The 18080-nt window shown below is 38.3% G+C and overlaps 1 protein-coding gene across 1 annotated transcript in view; it reads left to right on the forward strand.

Annotated features, from left to right (window-relative positions):
* Dthd1 (death domain containing 1) overlaps positions 1–1673 on the forward strand; it is a 76663-nt gene extending 74990 nt beyond the window's left edge. The window contains exon 10 of the mRNA NM_001170705.2: positions 1315–1673. Within this exon, the coding sequence (NP_001164176.2) occupies positions 1315–1637 (323 nt within the window). The 3' untranslated portion in view covers positions 1638–1673. The remainder of the gene's footprint in view (positions 1–1314) is intronic.
* Positions 1674–18080: the final 16407 nt, after the last annotated feature.

Here is an 18080-nt window from a genome sequence, read left to right on the forward strand (position 1 = left end):
ACCACATTTTCTTGGCTGTGGGTGGATTTAGTTTAGTGATAGAGTGTTGTCTACAATGTGGTAGAGTGACTGCTGACCAGGGGTCTGGATCTGCTCTTAATCTTCAGCAATGCAAAGAAAGAAAAACAAAACAAACAATAAAGGAAGGAAGGAAGGAAGGAAGGAAGGAAGGAAGGAAGGAAGGGAGAGAGGGAGGGAAGGAGGGACAAAGAAAAGGATAGAATAGAAAATAAAATAAAATAGTAGAAAAGAAAAAAAAAAGAAATGTGACGAGTGCTTCCAACCTGTTTGAGAAACATGAGACAGGCCAATGAGATTGTGGACAGAGGAGTGAATATTTACCAGCAAGGTCCGTGATAAAGTCAGCAAGGCTCCTGCTGATTTCAGGAGGATAAAGGGCATGGTGAGAGGAAGAATTATGAAGTGTAATGGATTACAACATGAGCGCATTGCCTGATGCTAGGAGAACACTGGAAAAACACAAGGATGTATCAGCCCCCTTTTCTAAGTAATCCTCATAAGAAACAGGCTTCAGGTGCTGTTTATGAACGTTGTACATGTGGGAATGATCACAAAATGGGAAAGGTGGGCTGTGATAAAAGAGAGTAGGGTAAAGGGACTTTATCAGAATGATGGTCTGAATCACACTCCAAAACCAGAAACTAAGAAAATGGAACCAGAAGTATAAGAGATAGTCAGGTGGTTTCCAGGCTTGGTGAGGGCTATGTTGAGCGTTACTGCACACAGTCAAGGTGCTTGCTGATCTAACTGGTGCAGAGGTTAGTGGAAATGTTAGTGCAAAGGACCTTCTGTAGAATGGACATTGGGTACTCTGTTTTTTGTGAATATTTGTATGGTTATATTCCGGTGAAAATTGACAAGATTTTGTATTTATCTGTTGCATTAATGTTAATAAAGAGAAATATATTTTTGTACCTATACTACATCCTGTAACATAGTGCCATTCAAGAGTAGTCAGGACTCCAACATCAGCTCATTAAAAATACCGGGTGCCCTCCTTACACTACTATCTCGCTGTGTGAATGGGGCTTTAACATCATTTTAAGAAGCCCTCTGGTTCTTAAGGTCATTCACATCACTAAGCCTCTGAAGAAGCTGGTACCCTCAGATGATCTTTGGTCTTTGGTCTTGGCAGTTTCAGCAGCCTATGGGTGGTCTCATAGCTTTCTTTCTCATAGGCTAAACCTGAGAGCAGGTAGATTTTAAGTGAGCTAGTGAGAGTTAGATCAGCACGTGCCTAAGCAAGAATCCTGACTTTACTGAAACTACCTAATCTGATGTATGCCCTGACAGTGGCCCTTTGGGATAACTTGCTCCACTGGCTGGCTGAGGAACTCGCTGAAGAAGGTGCTGAGGTCCTCGCTGCATCCCTCCCACTGCGCCGCAGCACAGTCCAGCTCATCAAACTTAAGCATCCCGATGATCCAACAGAGCAGATCCACGAACTCCTTTGCTTCTGGAAAAGATCACTCCCGACTTCCACTGACAAAATTCGTCTCCTGGCGCGCCATCTCCGCAAAATGGGCCGCGGTGATCTCACAGAAGAGCTCAAATTCAAATGGGAACACAAGGTGTTCACAGAACCGCAATCTTGGTTTGATGTGGCTACTGAATAAAGGTCGGCTCACACTTCCTTTACCCTAAAAAAAAGGGCTCATGGATTTTAAAGATTCAGTGGCATCGTTTCCCAGTTATTGAGTAAGATATTTGTTTGAAGTGAGTCTGTTTGATAGACTTGCTACTGGGAAATCAATGGAAACAAAAGAGAAGCTTGTAGCGCAAGTTTAGCTACATTGCTTTGGCTTCCAAAGGGTTGTGATGTCAGCCCTTTGGATTCGCGAATGAAACACACACACACACACACACACACACACACACACACACCAGTTAATTTTAAATGTCTTGACTAGCTCAAAGTTTGGGCAGTTCTAATCTTCCCTGCAGCTAGCAAACATTTCCCTCCTGTAATCCTGACTTAATGCCCTCTAATTCTATATTTTATCTTTGTTGTCTTGGCTCCTTTCTTGTCTTAGTTCCCTGGTCTTTGCTGTCCAAGGTGCTTCTGGGTATTCCTTCTCACCTATATTTTGAGTGATTTTCCTTCTTCGTTTCTAAATCTGATCCATCTTCCTCCCAGTCCTAGCAATTCTCCACTGCTTTCTCCAGTTCCTTGCCCATGCAAATCCAAAGTCCTGCCTTAGTCTATCTGCCCAACCATTGGCCGTTGGCTCTTTATTGATCAATCAAAAACCAATTGGGATCAAGGGACTTCAGCTTTTGGACATGCAGAATCCCAGTTTGGGGGGAGGGCTGGGGGGCTGGATTAATCCAAAGCATTAGAACCAATCACCAACAGAAGCTTAATCAGACAACTGAAGACACCCCTGGGTGTTAGCAACATAAATAAGGACTGGTGACTGGTATGGGGCCAATAGCATCATGGGTTCAGCTAAGTTTCATGGCATTTGCAATTCAATTTGCTCAGTTTACATTTGCATAGCTAAAATTGCTTTATAAATGCAAAGTGAAGATACAATATAGAGAATGACTTTTAAACAGTTATACAAAATTAATCTAGTTTTTTTTTTTTCCCCCTTTGGTGTGGTTCCAGGCAACCAATTCTAGGCACATAGATGCCAGATGCCCACATGTGACAATGTGAAGTAAAGGAAGCCATGAAAGGCAATAACAAGTCAATTTTAGAAAACTGAAACCCTTAGAATAAATTAGAAGTATAAACATACTTCAGCCAGTTACTGTCAAGAGGACACTGGAATTGATGACTTTTAATATTTATTATTAAGGAAATGAAGCAATACAGAAAAAATGAAGTTGTATAAAGTAATCCAAGGCCTCTTTCCTAGCTGGGGTTTTTTTCTTAGTTAAGAGAAATCTTATTGCATAAGCTTCAGGGTGGGGGCAAGGAAGGGATGTATAACACTTCTGTCGTCCTTCCCAGCCCGAGATGTTCCCTGTATTAGGGACCTGGACATAGGTCAAACTTAAGTCCATGGCTTCAAAATAGGGAAGAATTTCATGACTAGTCACCGTTAAATAGAGGCTTGATTAAAGATACTTGAGAGTTGGTATCAGCATGAAGATTAAGACAGAAGAGAAATGCAAAGAAGGAAAGCTACCCACACAACATGGTAAGGGTTTCTCCAAGATAGTCACAATTTGCTGCCTTATATTTTATTAGTTAAGAAAAAACTTATTAAGTAAGATTTTTATTTTGCACAACACCCAAAAAGAACAATAAGTATTTTGTGTTCTTAGAATGAATAGAACAAAATAAAATATCTATTGCTTTTCTGACTGCAAAGAGATTTCATGCTTCTTTTATTCTGCCACTAGAGATCACAATTTCAGATATTAGTTGGTACTTTCTGGTGTCCATCTCTCATCCAAGAAAAACATTTCATTTCTATTTGCACGGATTTATGTTTGTACACACATATATATGGTCCAACAACCCCCATCCAAATATGCACAAGCCTACTAATAGACATGGCCTCACTTGCTCATCTCCCTAATCCTATACATTTCCCCAGTATCTGCACACACACATGCAACACAGACACATACATCACACACAAGCATACACAAACATGCACACACACACACATACATCACAAACTCATGCCCACACAAACCACACACACAAACATGCATACACATATACACCACACACATACATGCAAACACACATGCATACATTCCACATACTCATGTGCACACATAAACATCACACACACATATACAAACATGCTCACACTTACCATCCACACACTCACACACACACAAGCACACACATATTATTCATATGCACACATCTCCCTTTCACACCTCTCACAATCATGCTCTTAACATACCATTTACTTCTCATTCTACCCCCATCTGTGTATCTCATGTGCATCTGAATACTGTCAGCAACACATCACTTTCACCTACTAAAACACATTTTTATATACATAACCACATGTATACACATGGGCATAGTCTCACATCTACTTATACTTTTACACATAGACTCACATTCAAATCCTGTCATATGTAATCTACTCCCATATCTCAGGCTCACATTTAACATATACACCCTCAAACATACATACACACACACACACACACACACACACACACACACACACACACACACACACACACACACCTTTACCTGCACACTTATGTTTTCACACTCTCTTCCTATTACAAAGGCCTGGACCCTAGAGATCTCTCAGACACGGAGCCACCAACCAGGCAGCATACACCAGCGGATCTGAGGCTCCTGACATACTTACAGCAGAGGACTGCTGGGTCTGGCCTCAGTGAGAAAAGATGAACCTAACTCTTGAGAGATTTGAGGCCCCTGGGGATGGGGCGACCTGGTGGGATGGAGACCTCTTGGAGACAGGGAGCAGGAGGTACAGACTGGGGAGTGGTCAGGGCCAGACCACCAGGTGGGGGATGAAGTCTGGATAGTAAATAAAGATTAAAGAATAAAAACAAAACAAAACAAAACAACAAAACTACTCTTGCCCTACAATTTTTTCTCTCATTTATATTTAAACTCATACTCTGAAAGGGAAATACATACATATATCCCTTCATACACGTTGAGATAGTTTTCCAATTATTAAAACATTTCTCATATTATTGCAATATTAAAACAATAAAGAGGCATATAAAAATGAAAAAAAAAAACAGCATCTTTCAGTACTACCTCTTCTTTAGATAATATGGGGAAATTGGCCTAATGTGAGGTATTTTTTTTTCCCCTGTTAGGAACCTGCTCCAGAATTCCCAGCAGCCATACCCCAGCCTCATGTAACTGCATTTTGTCTGATGCATTGACTTGCATCGATCACATTAGTAGTACCTCTGGTTTCCAGTTGGATTTGCTTAATGGCAAGACCTAACAAGTGACTGGAAGGCAGGAGAGAAGTGAATTGCATCACACCATACTTTTCCTTCCTAGGGCCATGATTCTAAAGCTCTAGCCCTCATCTAAACTCCTGCCAGCAGGGCTTTCCTACTGGGGTTTGGTAACTGGTTTTTCTCCTTTCCTCAGTACTGGAGCTTACACCAGCATCCTTTCAGGAGAAGCTGCACTATTCCTTTGCTTCCCATGAGTTCCTTCTATTAAGACAAGCATCCTTTGATTATTGCTAATTTATCACCCCATCTGTTTCTTATTGAAATCCCAGCCAATTCATCTCTATGCCCTCACCTCACACTCAAGAAACCTATTTTACCAGAAGGGAAGTGATGTATTTATATGTAATTTATAGTTTTAAAAAAGAATGTCTTAGTTATGTGCATTTTCAATGTCTTTAAGTGCTTCACATGAAAGTTCCTATCATATCATAATTAATTATAAAAAATGTTTGAGTTGGAAAATATAACATGTATTCTCTGATGTTTGCTTTGTTTTGTTGAAATGCACTAATGTTGCTGTGTATGGCCATAATTTGTTCATTTGCATTATTGCTCAATAATTCATTATGGGAAAAAATAAAATTACACATGTGTTCTTTTTTTTTCTTGTTTTTTTCTAGCCAGTATTTCTTTGTGTAGCTCTGTCTGTCCTAGACCTTACTCTGTAGATAAGACTGCTCTTTAACTCACAGAAATCCTCCTGCCTCTGCCTCCGAAGTGCTGAGATTAAAGGTGTGCACCACCACAACATTACTCATAATAGTCTATTGTAGACTGACACAGAAATAAGTTCTCCTTTCAGACAGTCATATACACTATTATTGTGAAAATTCTTTGCATATTCTTTAGTATATATATGTTAATTTAGACTTGCTGATTGTTTGATACCAAACAGGATTAAGGATGATCTATCATTTACATTAATCACCAACTTCACAAGTGAAAAAGCCTATTATCAATTTTATCCTGCTCTTTATTAAGCACATTGTTTTACAAATCAAATAAAATTAACATTTATTATTCAAACTACCAAAATCTACGGTGCTTAATCAGTGTCACCTGATTAAATGGGTGTGTCTGGAGTATAAAATTCCAAAGTATTTCAGAGAAAAATAGAAAAGGCTTTATTTAAAAAGCAATGTATGCCTTGAGAACATCATAATTCAGTCTTCAGAGGAGTTAACTTCTGTGGGAAAGATCTGTTTTTCTAAACTAGTTCTTCTTAGAAGGTTGTTATGATATTTTAAGTGCAATATTGTTTTAAAAGAATCTAACCTGAACTGGCTTATGAAATCCACGCATTTAAACAGCTCTCCACAGTGTTCTGCTCACAAGCAGAGGGATAGGTGGTTGAGAAGGTAAATGTGGTAAGAATGAGTCACTTGAATCAATCTTTGGCTTGATGTGGAGAGTGAATAGAGAGATGGGAATCTAAATATTTAGATATTCCTCTTTCTCAGTGAGGGGACAGGAACTGTTCGATGGAGTGAGATGCTTATTAATGGCTAGAGTCATCCTCCTTAAAGTTAAAAGGGCAACAGTATGGGGCAAGAAGGAAATAGAGCATAAGGTCAATGTACGGATTCATGTAGGCTGGGGGATTCCCAGTTGCTTAGCCATGCATTCCTTCTGTAATCTAACTTCTCAGAAAGCCACAGCAGGCTGTGCACTTTTGCAGAGATGACATGTCAGTCCTTTGATCCCTGACTCACAACCTCTTCCAGTCCTCCCCAGCTTATCATCTAATGTATTAAGTAGTCTACTTGCTTGTTACCCTTGCTGGCATCTTGGGAGTCAGCACCCTCTTCTGTGCACACACTCATAAAGGTCAGGCTCTTGTTTCTTGCTCACCGACATATTCCTATTACACAGAACTTAGGCTCCTTGACTGCATGCTCAACTGTAAATATTTCCTTCTTGGTTACTCATATGAGAAGGAAAAAAAATGCAACTTGATTTGATACTTAGAGGTTCAGCTGGTCAGGGTAGCACCTGGGTTGGATACTAGTAATCTGGAAGCTGGGACACCAGGGTGACCAGTTCAAGTCCAGCCTGAGCAACACAGGAAGACCCTGCCTCAAAAATCCAAAACAAACAGAATAACAGATAAGACCATAGACGATTCTGTTTTTCAGAGTCCTTTCTCTTCTACCCTGGGCTTCTTCTACCCTGGGCTGCTTCCCTAATTCCCCACCAGTCTTTTAGAGCTTATAAATTTGACAATGTTTTTCCATTTCCTGCATTCCAAGGATAAGATAAATATCAACCTATCAACTTGTCTGTACATAATCACTACTGTCTGTTGATGTGTATTTTTTCCCAGTCACCTTGGAGGATTCTTGCACACAATTCCTTGGTTTTCATTCATCAGTCCAGTCCCAGAGCTTTGTAAAGGAAAATGGCATATAGTAGGCATTCAAGGCTTCTTTATCAAATTAATGAATGAAAAAATAACGCGAACATACTGTCAGGCCATCTGGACTCATTTGTCCTCTCTCTCTCCTCAAGACAACCTTGTGAGGCAAATGTCCTGTATGCAAAGAGAAAAAAAAAGAGCTCAGATTCTAAAGTTGGCTCCACCATTAAGCAAGGCACAGGCAAAGCTGGCCACAAATTTCACAGGAATCAACCCAGCCCCACACATCACAGCTGTAAAGTGTCTCCTGCAGGGCAGGTGACTGCTGCTTCCTTACACACTGAGAAACTTTGTTCTCCAAATCATCCAATAAAAGAAAACTTTGCCACTTGAAATCAGTCAGAAAGAAATCTCTTTCTTGCCTGGAAGGTTGAAACAATTTTCACACAAAAAAGCATTCTCTATTTACAGCTGAGGTGTCTGTCTTTGTCCAGATAAAAGATCTCTAGATATAGGGATGTACACCCACCTTACATTTAAGGATGCACTTTGCAAGGCAGACCTGATGCTGACCTCTGCACATGTGGCTCTGTTTTGTGTTTATTGAAATAATAAACCTTCTCCTGTGTGCTAAAATAACTCCTTTATTTTGTATAACAAGACACAGACCATCTCTTAGATATATCCTCCTTAATTCAAATGAATCAGTAAACCTGATTTTGTTGTATTCCACGTGTGCTCCTGTGGTCCTTCCCCATTTGTTCTACCTTTATGATGCCCCTGTATTCAATACAGTAGTTTTCAGACTAGCTGTGTATTAAAACAGCAGTTATCTGGGGGCAGATTCTGGTAAATCTTGCTTGATTTGGCTTGGAGTGGGCCCTCGGAAGCACAGTCATAGAGTTCATAGATTTCTTTTCTGATCAAATAGATTCAGAGGAATGTAGAGTGGGTGTATTTCAGTTACACAAATTAAACTTTGCTTCTCTAAACCACTTTTGGACTATGTATAATTGTCAAGTTCCTCAGGTCATGTTTATGCCCATACAAGTTGAAGGGCATTGTCCACTGTATTCTATTTCGTGCCCAGAACACTCTTTCAATTTTTGATATTTGTGCTTAGCGCTGGGCCAAGAGGAATAGGAGGGAAGAAACTAAACAGAGAAAGCTCTGTGTGTGCTGACGACAAAGGCTTTTTCCTTTAGAGAGGTCATTTGAGAAGATATATCTGTTCCCAAGGCGGAGCACTGTGGAGCCCAGGGCTGAGATAAGGGAGTGAAGCTGAAGAAGAACTCTTCACCCTCTGCCTTCTCAGGAAATGCTTATTGAATAGCTAACGGGGACTGACATTTCTATATTTTCATTTTCAACTATACATTCAATAAAAGTGTGCTCCAATGTTTTTGTGCACACTAAAAGATTTAAAATACAACACATTAATTTTACACGGATGCTTCGATTCATTTGGGGTCATTTGTACAGATCCTGCGGACCACCATGAACAGGCCTTGCTTCACTGTTGCTACCACAGCCAGATGCTTTCCTTTATAAGCAGTGAATGCAAGTGAGTCCATATAACCACAAGGGGGAACCCATGTCCCACACAAGGATAAACTCAAGACTACAAAAATATCCCTTTACACACTGAAACACATTTTACTTTAAACAATAACATATTAGAATATAGGAAGGAATGTGACATATAGTCAAAGCATGTGAGTGTAATTATTGCTAGCTAAATTCACATCTAATAATAGTCTCAAAACTCTAACACTCATTGTGAAATTACAAAACAAAACATGCCAAAATTGCTGTACCGGGCTTTAAGGTTATAATAAATCCAGTGTTTCTTTAAGCAAAGTGATTTAAATGAAAATGTAATGTAGTATTCATTATTGGAGCAATATGTAGCTTTTTCAAATTTTCAAAGAAGAGTAAATATAAGCAAAATTCATGGTATACTCTGAATTCCAATCTGTTTCCAGTAATTGTTTACTAACCGATTTGACTCTTAGGAGTCAGGAATTAATTTCTAATTTTGAAATATTTTGAACCATATTCTGTTATTATGGTTTGGCAACAAGTAAAACTGCCTAACATCTATGCATTAAAATGTATTTCAGAGTGTACAGTTATTTTTAATTGATTGTGTGATTTTTTTTAGCATATTGTTTTCAGTTGTGAGTTCATATTTCCTGAGATAAATTCTACCCAGAGCTGAGTACTAGAGGTTTTTTTTTTTTTCCACAGTGCATCTCACAACTGTAAACCAACATTAGGATGGCTGATGCACCCGTAAAGAAGGCAAACCCGAATAGCACAAGTACAAGTAGATGGCTAAGGACTGCTGGACTATGCTGTGTGTGTCAGCGTGTTTGCTGTTCCTTGCTGTGGGATGGTAACACATTCCTGTCGATTGATGCCTTGCTTTAATAGGGTTTCAAAGTGCACCACAACATACAAGGTCATATTTGAGTGAGAATGGTTCTTGCCAATTCCTTTTCTTCCTGATTTGACAACAACATTATGTCTGTAAGAGATGTTTCCCTGGCCTCTGTGTTGGAGGGTGGATGACACAGGTAAAATATATAAGAAATATGCAAGAAATTTTGTAGAAACACTAGCCTGTCATTACCCAAATGGAATTAGTTGTATGCATGTATGAAACACAAGGGACAAAACTGTACATTCGCTGCTAAGGCTTTGAGATTTTTGAGAAGTTTTGAAAAGAGGAGTAAGCACATAGGCTTTAGAAGAAAGACAGATAAATGGAACATACACAGAGTCAAATTTTTCTCACGGCTAGAAACAGTTTGCAGCTGGGGTTCTATGCCCATGTATTTCTATTATAAAATATTAGTAGTAAGTATCAATTAATTGAGTGCCAGTTACATGTCATAGGCTTTTAGTATATAATCTTATTTCATTCTCTTAGATAGCTTTCAATTTGGTGTTATTATTTATCTTTCTCCATGACAAAATAGGTTTGCAAATGGTCAGCTATTTTTCATTTGCTTGTTCCCTTGCTCTTCAGCCATTTACTAGCTCATTGATAGTTACATAAATAAATATTCATCAAACTGATATTTTAAGTCAAATTGCAAAATTCTATTTTTAAACTTCTGTCCTTAATTCCAAAGCTTGCTTTCTCTATATTCCATAAAATTCTGTGGTAGGCAGATTTCTAAAATTATGTCCAGAACTTCTCAATTTCTTGTCATCAATGATATGTAATTTCTACTCTAAGAGTATACTGGGCTTCATTAATGCTATATGGCAGAGCTGACTCTAAAAGAAGGCAATGCTAACAGCCATGACTTGTTACCTTTATTTTGTTTTTTTTTCAGTGGGTGAAGTGAAAGAAAGTAGGAGCATGGAGATTTCAGTAGAGGAACTGTCTCCTTTACCCAGTCAGAAGATGCTGTATGTCCTAAGTCTAAATGTAACTTCCGGGAAATGACAACTAAAACATCAGTTAGACACCAGCCATCTCACCACCAAGACACATGTTTGGGCAACAGCTTTCTGTTTTTTCGCCATGCCTTTATTCTGCCATCATGGAACCTAATGCTCACCTTGGTCATCGTGGTTGATCTCAACAGGTCCATTAACAGGCTGGAAATAAGACCTTGTACTGGAAACTTAGTCAGCTTCCCAGAGCTAGTGAGTTCATGGGCCAAGAGTAGAAATCTAGTACTGTGAGTTTGCTAGACCGAATTCCTAACATTCTAAATCTTATCATTAGACTCATGGATAAGAGGAGCTACCACCCCTCATCCAAAAAGCTTTTCTGTACAGCAAGTGGGAACGATCATAGAAAACAATTGGATGTAACACAGAAATCAATGGACCACTAGGAACTAAGCACCAATAGATTAATTTACCTAAAAGCTCCCTCTATGACTCAGGGAACACTGAAGAAGAGAGAGCATAAAGATTGTAAGAGCCAGAATACCAAGAAGTCCATTATGAAACATTTCAACCTAGAAATAGCTGCATAAAAAGATTGGAAAAAAGACCAGTATCAATGGACATACTAACATTAAAGTGAAAAACTTCATGGTATCCCAACCATAGACAAAGGCCTATAGGCAACTAATAACTGTTAGAAGAAGAAGTAGCTTTTTCCAGGGATAAACCTCCTTATTGGTTATCTAGTAGAGAGGGGTCAGACTTGGAAACAAACACCCTCAAGCAACAAAAATAGATTGAGCAGGCTGAGCTTATGCAATATATGTGTATGTATGTATACGTATATATACGTGTGTGTGTGTAAAACAATAATAACCGGAGAAAGAGGCTATCAACTTCAAAATTGGGAGGCATGTTTTGTTAGAGTAAGGATAGCTTGGAGGGAGGGTAAAAAGTGATGCAATTCTATTTTAATTAAAATATTCTTTAGAAAAGATAACCAGTTAATACAGGCAGAAACAATTTCCTGTGAAATAAAAATTCCACTTCCTATTAATAATTTTGGGAATCTAATTTGATGGGTGCTATTTAGAGAAAGCGTGTGTTTTCAATCTGTGTTATCCCAGTTAGCAGCTGATTCTATACTTTGCCAAGAGACTTGATAAATTGTTGAATTAATGTACTCTTCATCCAGTGAAGCCCAGGCACTCTGCAGGGCTTCCAACACCATTTCCCAAGTAAGAGCATTTTGTATGATTGATCAAGCCCCAATTTGCTCCCAGAAAAATTGGTTTCTCTGGGTTTTAATTTCAACAATACATTATATAAAGTAGAGGCATACAGTTAAAAGCCTGTGAAAATACATCCTTTCCTAACATAATTATGAACTCTTACTTAAGAAAATGATGGAGAGTCTTGAGAAAATAAGGGAGTATAATATCTCCCTTTTGTAGATAAAGTTCAGAGTGTTGGAGTAACATTCTGTATACTGAACTTACTGGGGGAAAAATCAAGTTCAATTCCCCCAGTAAGGCCAGTATTTAGAATTCTCATAATAAACTTAGGGATACTATGTGGAAAAGGAGGTTTATTAAATCATTATTATGCATCCCCTTAAATATTAACTGGAAGTTTTGGTTTCTGCTTAGGGATAAAAAGTTGGAAAAAAGTATTGCTTACATTGGAATAGCCAGAAGAAAATTATAAATCTTCTTGAATCTAATATATACTTTAGGTCACAAACTAGGCTGAACTTAAAGAAAAATAGTTATTTATAAGGGAAAAGATACAGGCCATACTAAATGCTATGCATAAAATGTCACAGTTTGGACATAGAGCTGAGAAGCAAGTTTGTAGCAAGAGCTAAGGCCAAAATTTTAAAGAAAAAAATTGATATCAGTACACAAATAAGGCAGAAATCACAGAAGTCCCATGGTACATCATTGTCAAGTCACTTTAGGAACCTTACCTCTGTCTATCACTACCAGTTAGTTAGCATCACATAGCAGGAACCAAGGTATTTGTCTGAGGAGAAGAAGTTTACAGACCTAGGAAAGTAATATACAAAGCTTCACTTGTGTATGATCAGGAAACTGGAAGCAGCAGAGAGCGTTTGCTTGGTGATGTGGTAAAGCTTTGTAGGAAAAGTTGGATGTTGTGGGTAGAAACATGGAGAATTTCAGCAATGATGGAGACTATAGAAAGAAGTCATACACAAGTCATGTAATGCAGTAATGCAGATGAAGAATAACATTCACTGACTTCCCAGTGGACTTGGAGGGACCAAGGCAAGAAGAAGTCAAGCTGAGGCTAGCTCAGCACATACTGGCCACACTGAATCTAACAGGGAAGGAGAATGAAAACATAACACCACTTAGCAACAGTCTACCAAAAACGTGCTGTTTAGGAGAAAAATAAACACTAATTATAGAAGAAATACTCCATCTTGGTCAAGTGCACAATGATATAATGTTATGAAAGGGATTATTTGGTATTTTCCTTGTAAACTCCAGAACTCTGCCTAGTAATGAGAAAACATTAATCAAATCCCAATTAGGAGGCATTGTGTGAATTACATTAAGAAACTCTTTGACATCTGTTACCTGACAAGGCCATCAAAAATTAAACTGAGAAGTAATCTTAGAAAAAAATGTCTAGAGTCGCTGATGAATAAACATAATATGGTGTGTCTGAGTAGTAGAATTCTAAGGAATTATACTATTACACTATGTCAGTCTTGGCTCATATATGAAAATAAAATACACTTCATCAATTTAAACTTTTGACAAAAGGGTAATTTGAGACACCCTACAATTCTCAATATTGATTATAAAAAGTAGGGCAGGAAGGAGTACCCTCTCATGGTATAGGTGAGAGGGGGCAGGTTGAAGAAATTTGTGAGGGGAGACTGGAAGAGAGGGCAAAATTGGAATGTAAAGAAATAAAGCAATTAATTAAAAATATAAAACAAATTGTCCTAGAGACTTTTCCTGTGACCATAGTTATTATCTAGGAGATCAATGCGGTGATCTTTACCAGCTCTGAGTAAATCTTTATAGAGCTAGGAAAGAAACTGAGGATCATTTAGGGCCAATTCAAATGTTTTACTGATGGCTGCCTGATTCTGATGCCCAAATGATATGTTTTTCCTAATGAAAGGAGAGTGGTGGCATTAGAAAACCACATCATGGTTTGAATATGTGATGCTCTCTATACACTCATGCCAAGAAGTTTAGTCCCCAAACATAGGTACTATTTTGTGAGGTTCTAAAACTGAGATGGTACTGTGCTATTAGAACTAGGTCATGCTAAAAGGGTACTTAGGGATGCTATCCCTATCTTGTTTTTCTCTGCTTTCTGTTTGAGTAACAAGTAAATAGTTGTTCTCTATCACATATTTTTACTGCCATTATATTTTGTCAAAATCAGAGGAACTAAGTCATACGGATTAACCCTTTGAAATCTCATACTAAAATAAATATTTTTCCCTTAAATTGTTCTGTTGGCTGTTTTCCCACAGCAACCAGAGAAACCATACAGAAACTGAATACTGAGGAGTAGAGTCATTGCTTTTTAAAACCTAATCCCAGCATTTTTACAGTTACTTTTATGAAGAAAAACTTGCAAGATTTTGGAGGTGCAGGCTAAATAATTCTAGAATGTTTTAAGTTGAGATTGCTTAACTACACCAGTGAGAGTTCAGAATGCTGAGACAAATTGAGACATTAAATAGAATTGTGAACCCTCTAGGTGTTTGATATGGAGCACTCCCTCTGTGAGATTATCGATTTAGATCATTTGGCCTCTCTAGAAAAGCTGGCCCCAAGATTTAAATTTAGCTATATTTTATAACACCTGCAAATAAAAGATAAAGGGTTTTTTTTTAAGAAAGTAGATAAATACAAATGTTTTTAATTAAACCACATAAGAATGGAACCCATGTGTAAATATTTGTTTACTTTCCTCAGAGGAATGGATAAGAGCTACACCCAAACTTTATGAATCGATGGGTTAGGCTGAGCGCAGAGCATTTCTACCTAACTATGCCTAGACTCAGGCATGGAAGATTCTAGGCTCCATTCAATGTAATCTTTTGCAAGCTGGACCTTGAAGGCTTCAGCTTCCAGCTTCCATCTGCTAACCTAGTCCTAGAATGTACCAGCCTCCAAGACTTACTGCTGAATAACTTATTCTTCCTAGCTCTTTCTGGATTCTGACAGGCTGGTTCAATTCATTTGTTTTGGCTCAAACTCCTTTCCAAGATGACTGATTCAAATTGTCGTCTTTCAGCTTCTAACCGAATTGTTCTGCTTGGAAAAGCTACCTCTGAACTTCAGGACCTGAAATAACTGCTCTGACTTTACTAACGGCACAGACTGACTGAAGTAACCTAACTGAACTCAACTGCATTAACCTGAATGCCGTCAAATTCAAGCCATTCAACTCCACTCCTCTCTCGCCTTGTAGTGCTCTTAAGCAACCTCTCTTTTTTGTCTGCTCTTGAAAGAATTTGACTTATTCTCTTTCTGACTCATTCTGTCAAATGGTTGATTTGTCACTTTGTCAACTCCTCAATTAGACCTCACTGTTGGGTGATGTAGTGTAGATGTACACTAAAGGTATATCTGTATTCCAACCAGAGGGATTAAATGCCTGTGGCAAGTTCACTTTCCAGGAGGATATCTGAGACAGAGAAGTTTTTTGGATGTGATCCCTTGCCAGAGCAGCCATGTTGCTGGATTAAAGTGACAATGAAATAATAATTCATACAAAACGTCTCTGTAAAACTCTTTTTTAAAATTTTTTTTTGAAATAAGAAAAGTTAGTGAAATAAGAAAACCATAATTAGTCAAGGATCTCTAGATTAATGGAACATATAGAATGAATATAGTTTTTAACAAAGGGAATATAGATATGTAATAAAGTGGGTTTAGTAAGATGACTTAAAAGCTGATCGTGGTCTGGCTAACCTAACAATCACTGCCTATGAACAAGAAGTCCAGGCATTTAGCAGTTGTTTAGTCCACAGGCTGGATGTCTCAGCTGGTCTTCAGTAAGATACTAGAATCCTGAAGAAGAAGTCTTTAATACCAGTGAAGGAAGGAACTTGCTAGCAAAGTGAGAGCAAGCAGGCAAAGAACAATAGCTTCTCTTCCATGTATCCTATATGGGCTTCCATCAGAAGGTGTAGTCTAGGTTAGAGGTGTGTTTGTTTCCCCTGATAAAACAATCTGGACTAAAGGTGTGTCTTTTTCCAGCTTAATGGATCTGGATTAAAGGCAAATCTTCCTACCTCAAAAAAAATCCAGATTTAAAAGTGGATCTTCCTGCTTTAAATTATGAAAAAGTCCATCAGATGTATGCCCTCTGTTCTGGGGTTTTAGCTAATCCCAGATGTCACCAGTCATGGTGACAACCAAGAATCGCCATCGCAGGTAGCAAGTTAGGTTTTGATGAATGAAGTGAAATTCAGTATTCCACTTTAGAAGGAGAAAACTCTGGATAAGGGGAAGATGAACCAATAGTTCCTTCTGTCCTCAAACAAAACTCTGTGCAGTGTTGGCCTGCTGCAATTGCATAGTCACTTATCTATTCTAGAACATACTCTTCCCTTCAAGCCTCTAGTCAGTCAACACATATTTTACATCTTTATCCTTCATGGATTTTCCAGCTCCCAACCATTTCCTAAGATTTCATTTCAGATTTCATTTGGTCTTGTCTATTTGTATTCAGTCTTTTGTCCCTTCATCCTTTGCAAGAGATCCATTGGTTATATGCATTTTCCATGTATATCTATTTCATTCTATCTCCATACTTCAGTCTCAGGCCTTTAGGGATTGTATCTGACTCTCTGTATACTTCTGGATCCTTTATGTCACCTCCTCAGAGAATCCACCTCCATGGTTTCATGAACTTAGGTGACTAAGGAATTATTTCATATACTTGCACTAATTGAATTTAGGAGACAGTAAGACCAGTAAGCAAATTCATAGATCCTGGGGTCTGGGTGTGTGCTTATGTATCCTTTGTCTACAAAGGATAATATTTATAATTTATTTCTGGATCAGAATACACACAAGTGAACAATTAATTAGTGATAAGTGTGTTTTATCTTATTTGGCAATGTTGTAGTTCCAAGGGCAGGAAGTATTTCATGTACTTGTGATGGGAAAATGTTTGAAACCTTTCATTTGGTTAGAGGATTTCAGGGGGACATAGAGTAACCTCTCTAACTCCTGTGTTCAATACAAAAGTGGGCCTGACTTGGGCTTTGTTGAAGATAAAAGTCCCTGTCAGCATCCTATTGAACTTAGAAGAACTTTCTCACCTGGCTCCTTCCTCCTTCTTTATTCTTCACTTGTGTTCTTATTGATCAGAATAAGTTCCTAACATGAGTTAATACTTTTTCTTTCATCCAAAGCCATTTTGCTATTTAATTTTACATACCTTTTCTTTATTAGAAATTGATATTGTACTCACTAGAAAAGTCCCTCGTTCAGCACAGAGGGAACTGGCTAGCTTGGTATAGATGCAACAGTAACACAGCAGATTGACTGCATCTACTTTTGACGTTTCAGATAGCCTATGATCTTGCTGTAAATGCACATTATAATAATTATTGTGAACATTAAGCACTCGTACCTTAGAGAAAAAAACATAAGCCTTGTGCTCCCTAATTACTTGATCACTATTTGTATATGGATTTACTGCTTAGCTTAATTGTGTAAATGAACATTTGTTCTTTTAATATCAAACATAAAAGTGTTTAAAAAGATAATGAGTATGAAAACTGTGGCGAACATGTACTGACTTTTTATATTTTATAATCACATGTATTATCTCTGCTCTCAATTCTTTATTTTAATTAGATATTTTCTTTATTAACATTTCAAATGTTATCCCTTTTCCTAGTTTCCCCTCCGAAAATCCCCCTCCCCCTCTCCCTGCTCCCAACCTATCCACTCCTGCTTCTTGGCCTTGTCATTCCCCTATACTGGGGCATAGAACCTTCACAGGTCCAAGGGCCTCTCCTCCCATTGATGACCAACTAGGCCATCCTCTGCTACATAAGCAGCTAGAGCCATGAGTCCTACAATGTGTTTTCTTTGGTTGGTGGTTTAGTCACAGGGAGCTCTGGGGGTACTGGTTAGTTCATATTGTTGTTCCTCCTAGGGGGCTGCAAACATCTTTAGCTCCTTGGCTACTTTCTCTAGCTGCTCTCAATTCTTATTGAAAGGAAATCCATATTTGACTGTCAAAAACTTGTACCTAAATTATTTTATCTGGAAAAGGGGACTTTAAAGATATGTTGAAAGGAAGAGACATTGAGCTAGGTAAAATGTCCTGACTTAGACAG

This window comes from Mus musculus, chromosome 5 (genome assembly GCF_000001635.26).
Source record: "Mus musculus strain C57BL/6J chromosome 5, GRCm38.p6 C57BL/6J".
Taxonomy (NCBI): Eukaryota; Metazoa; Chordata; class Mammalia; order Rodentia; family Muridae; genus Mus; species Mus musculus.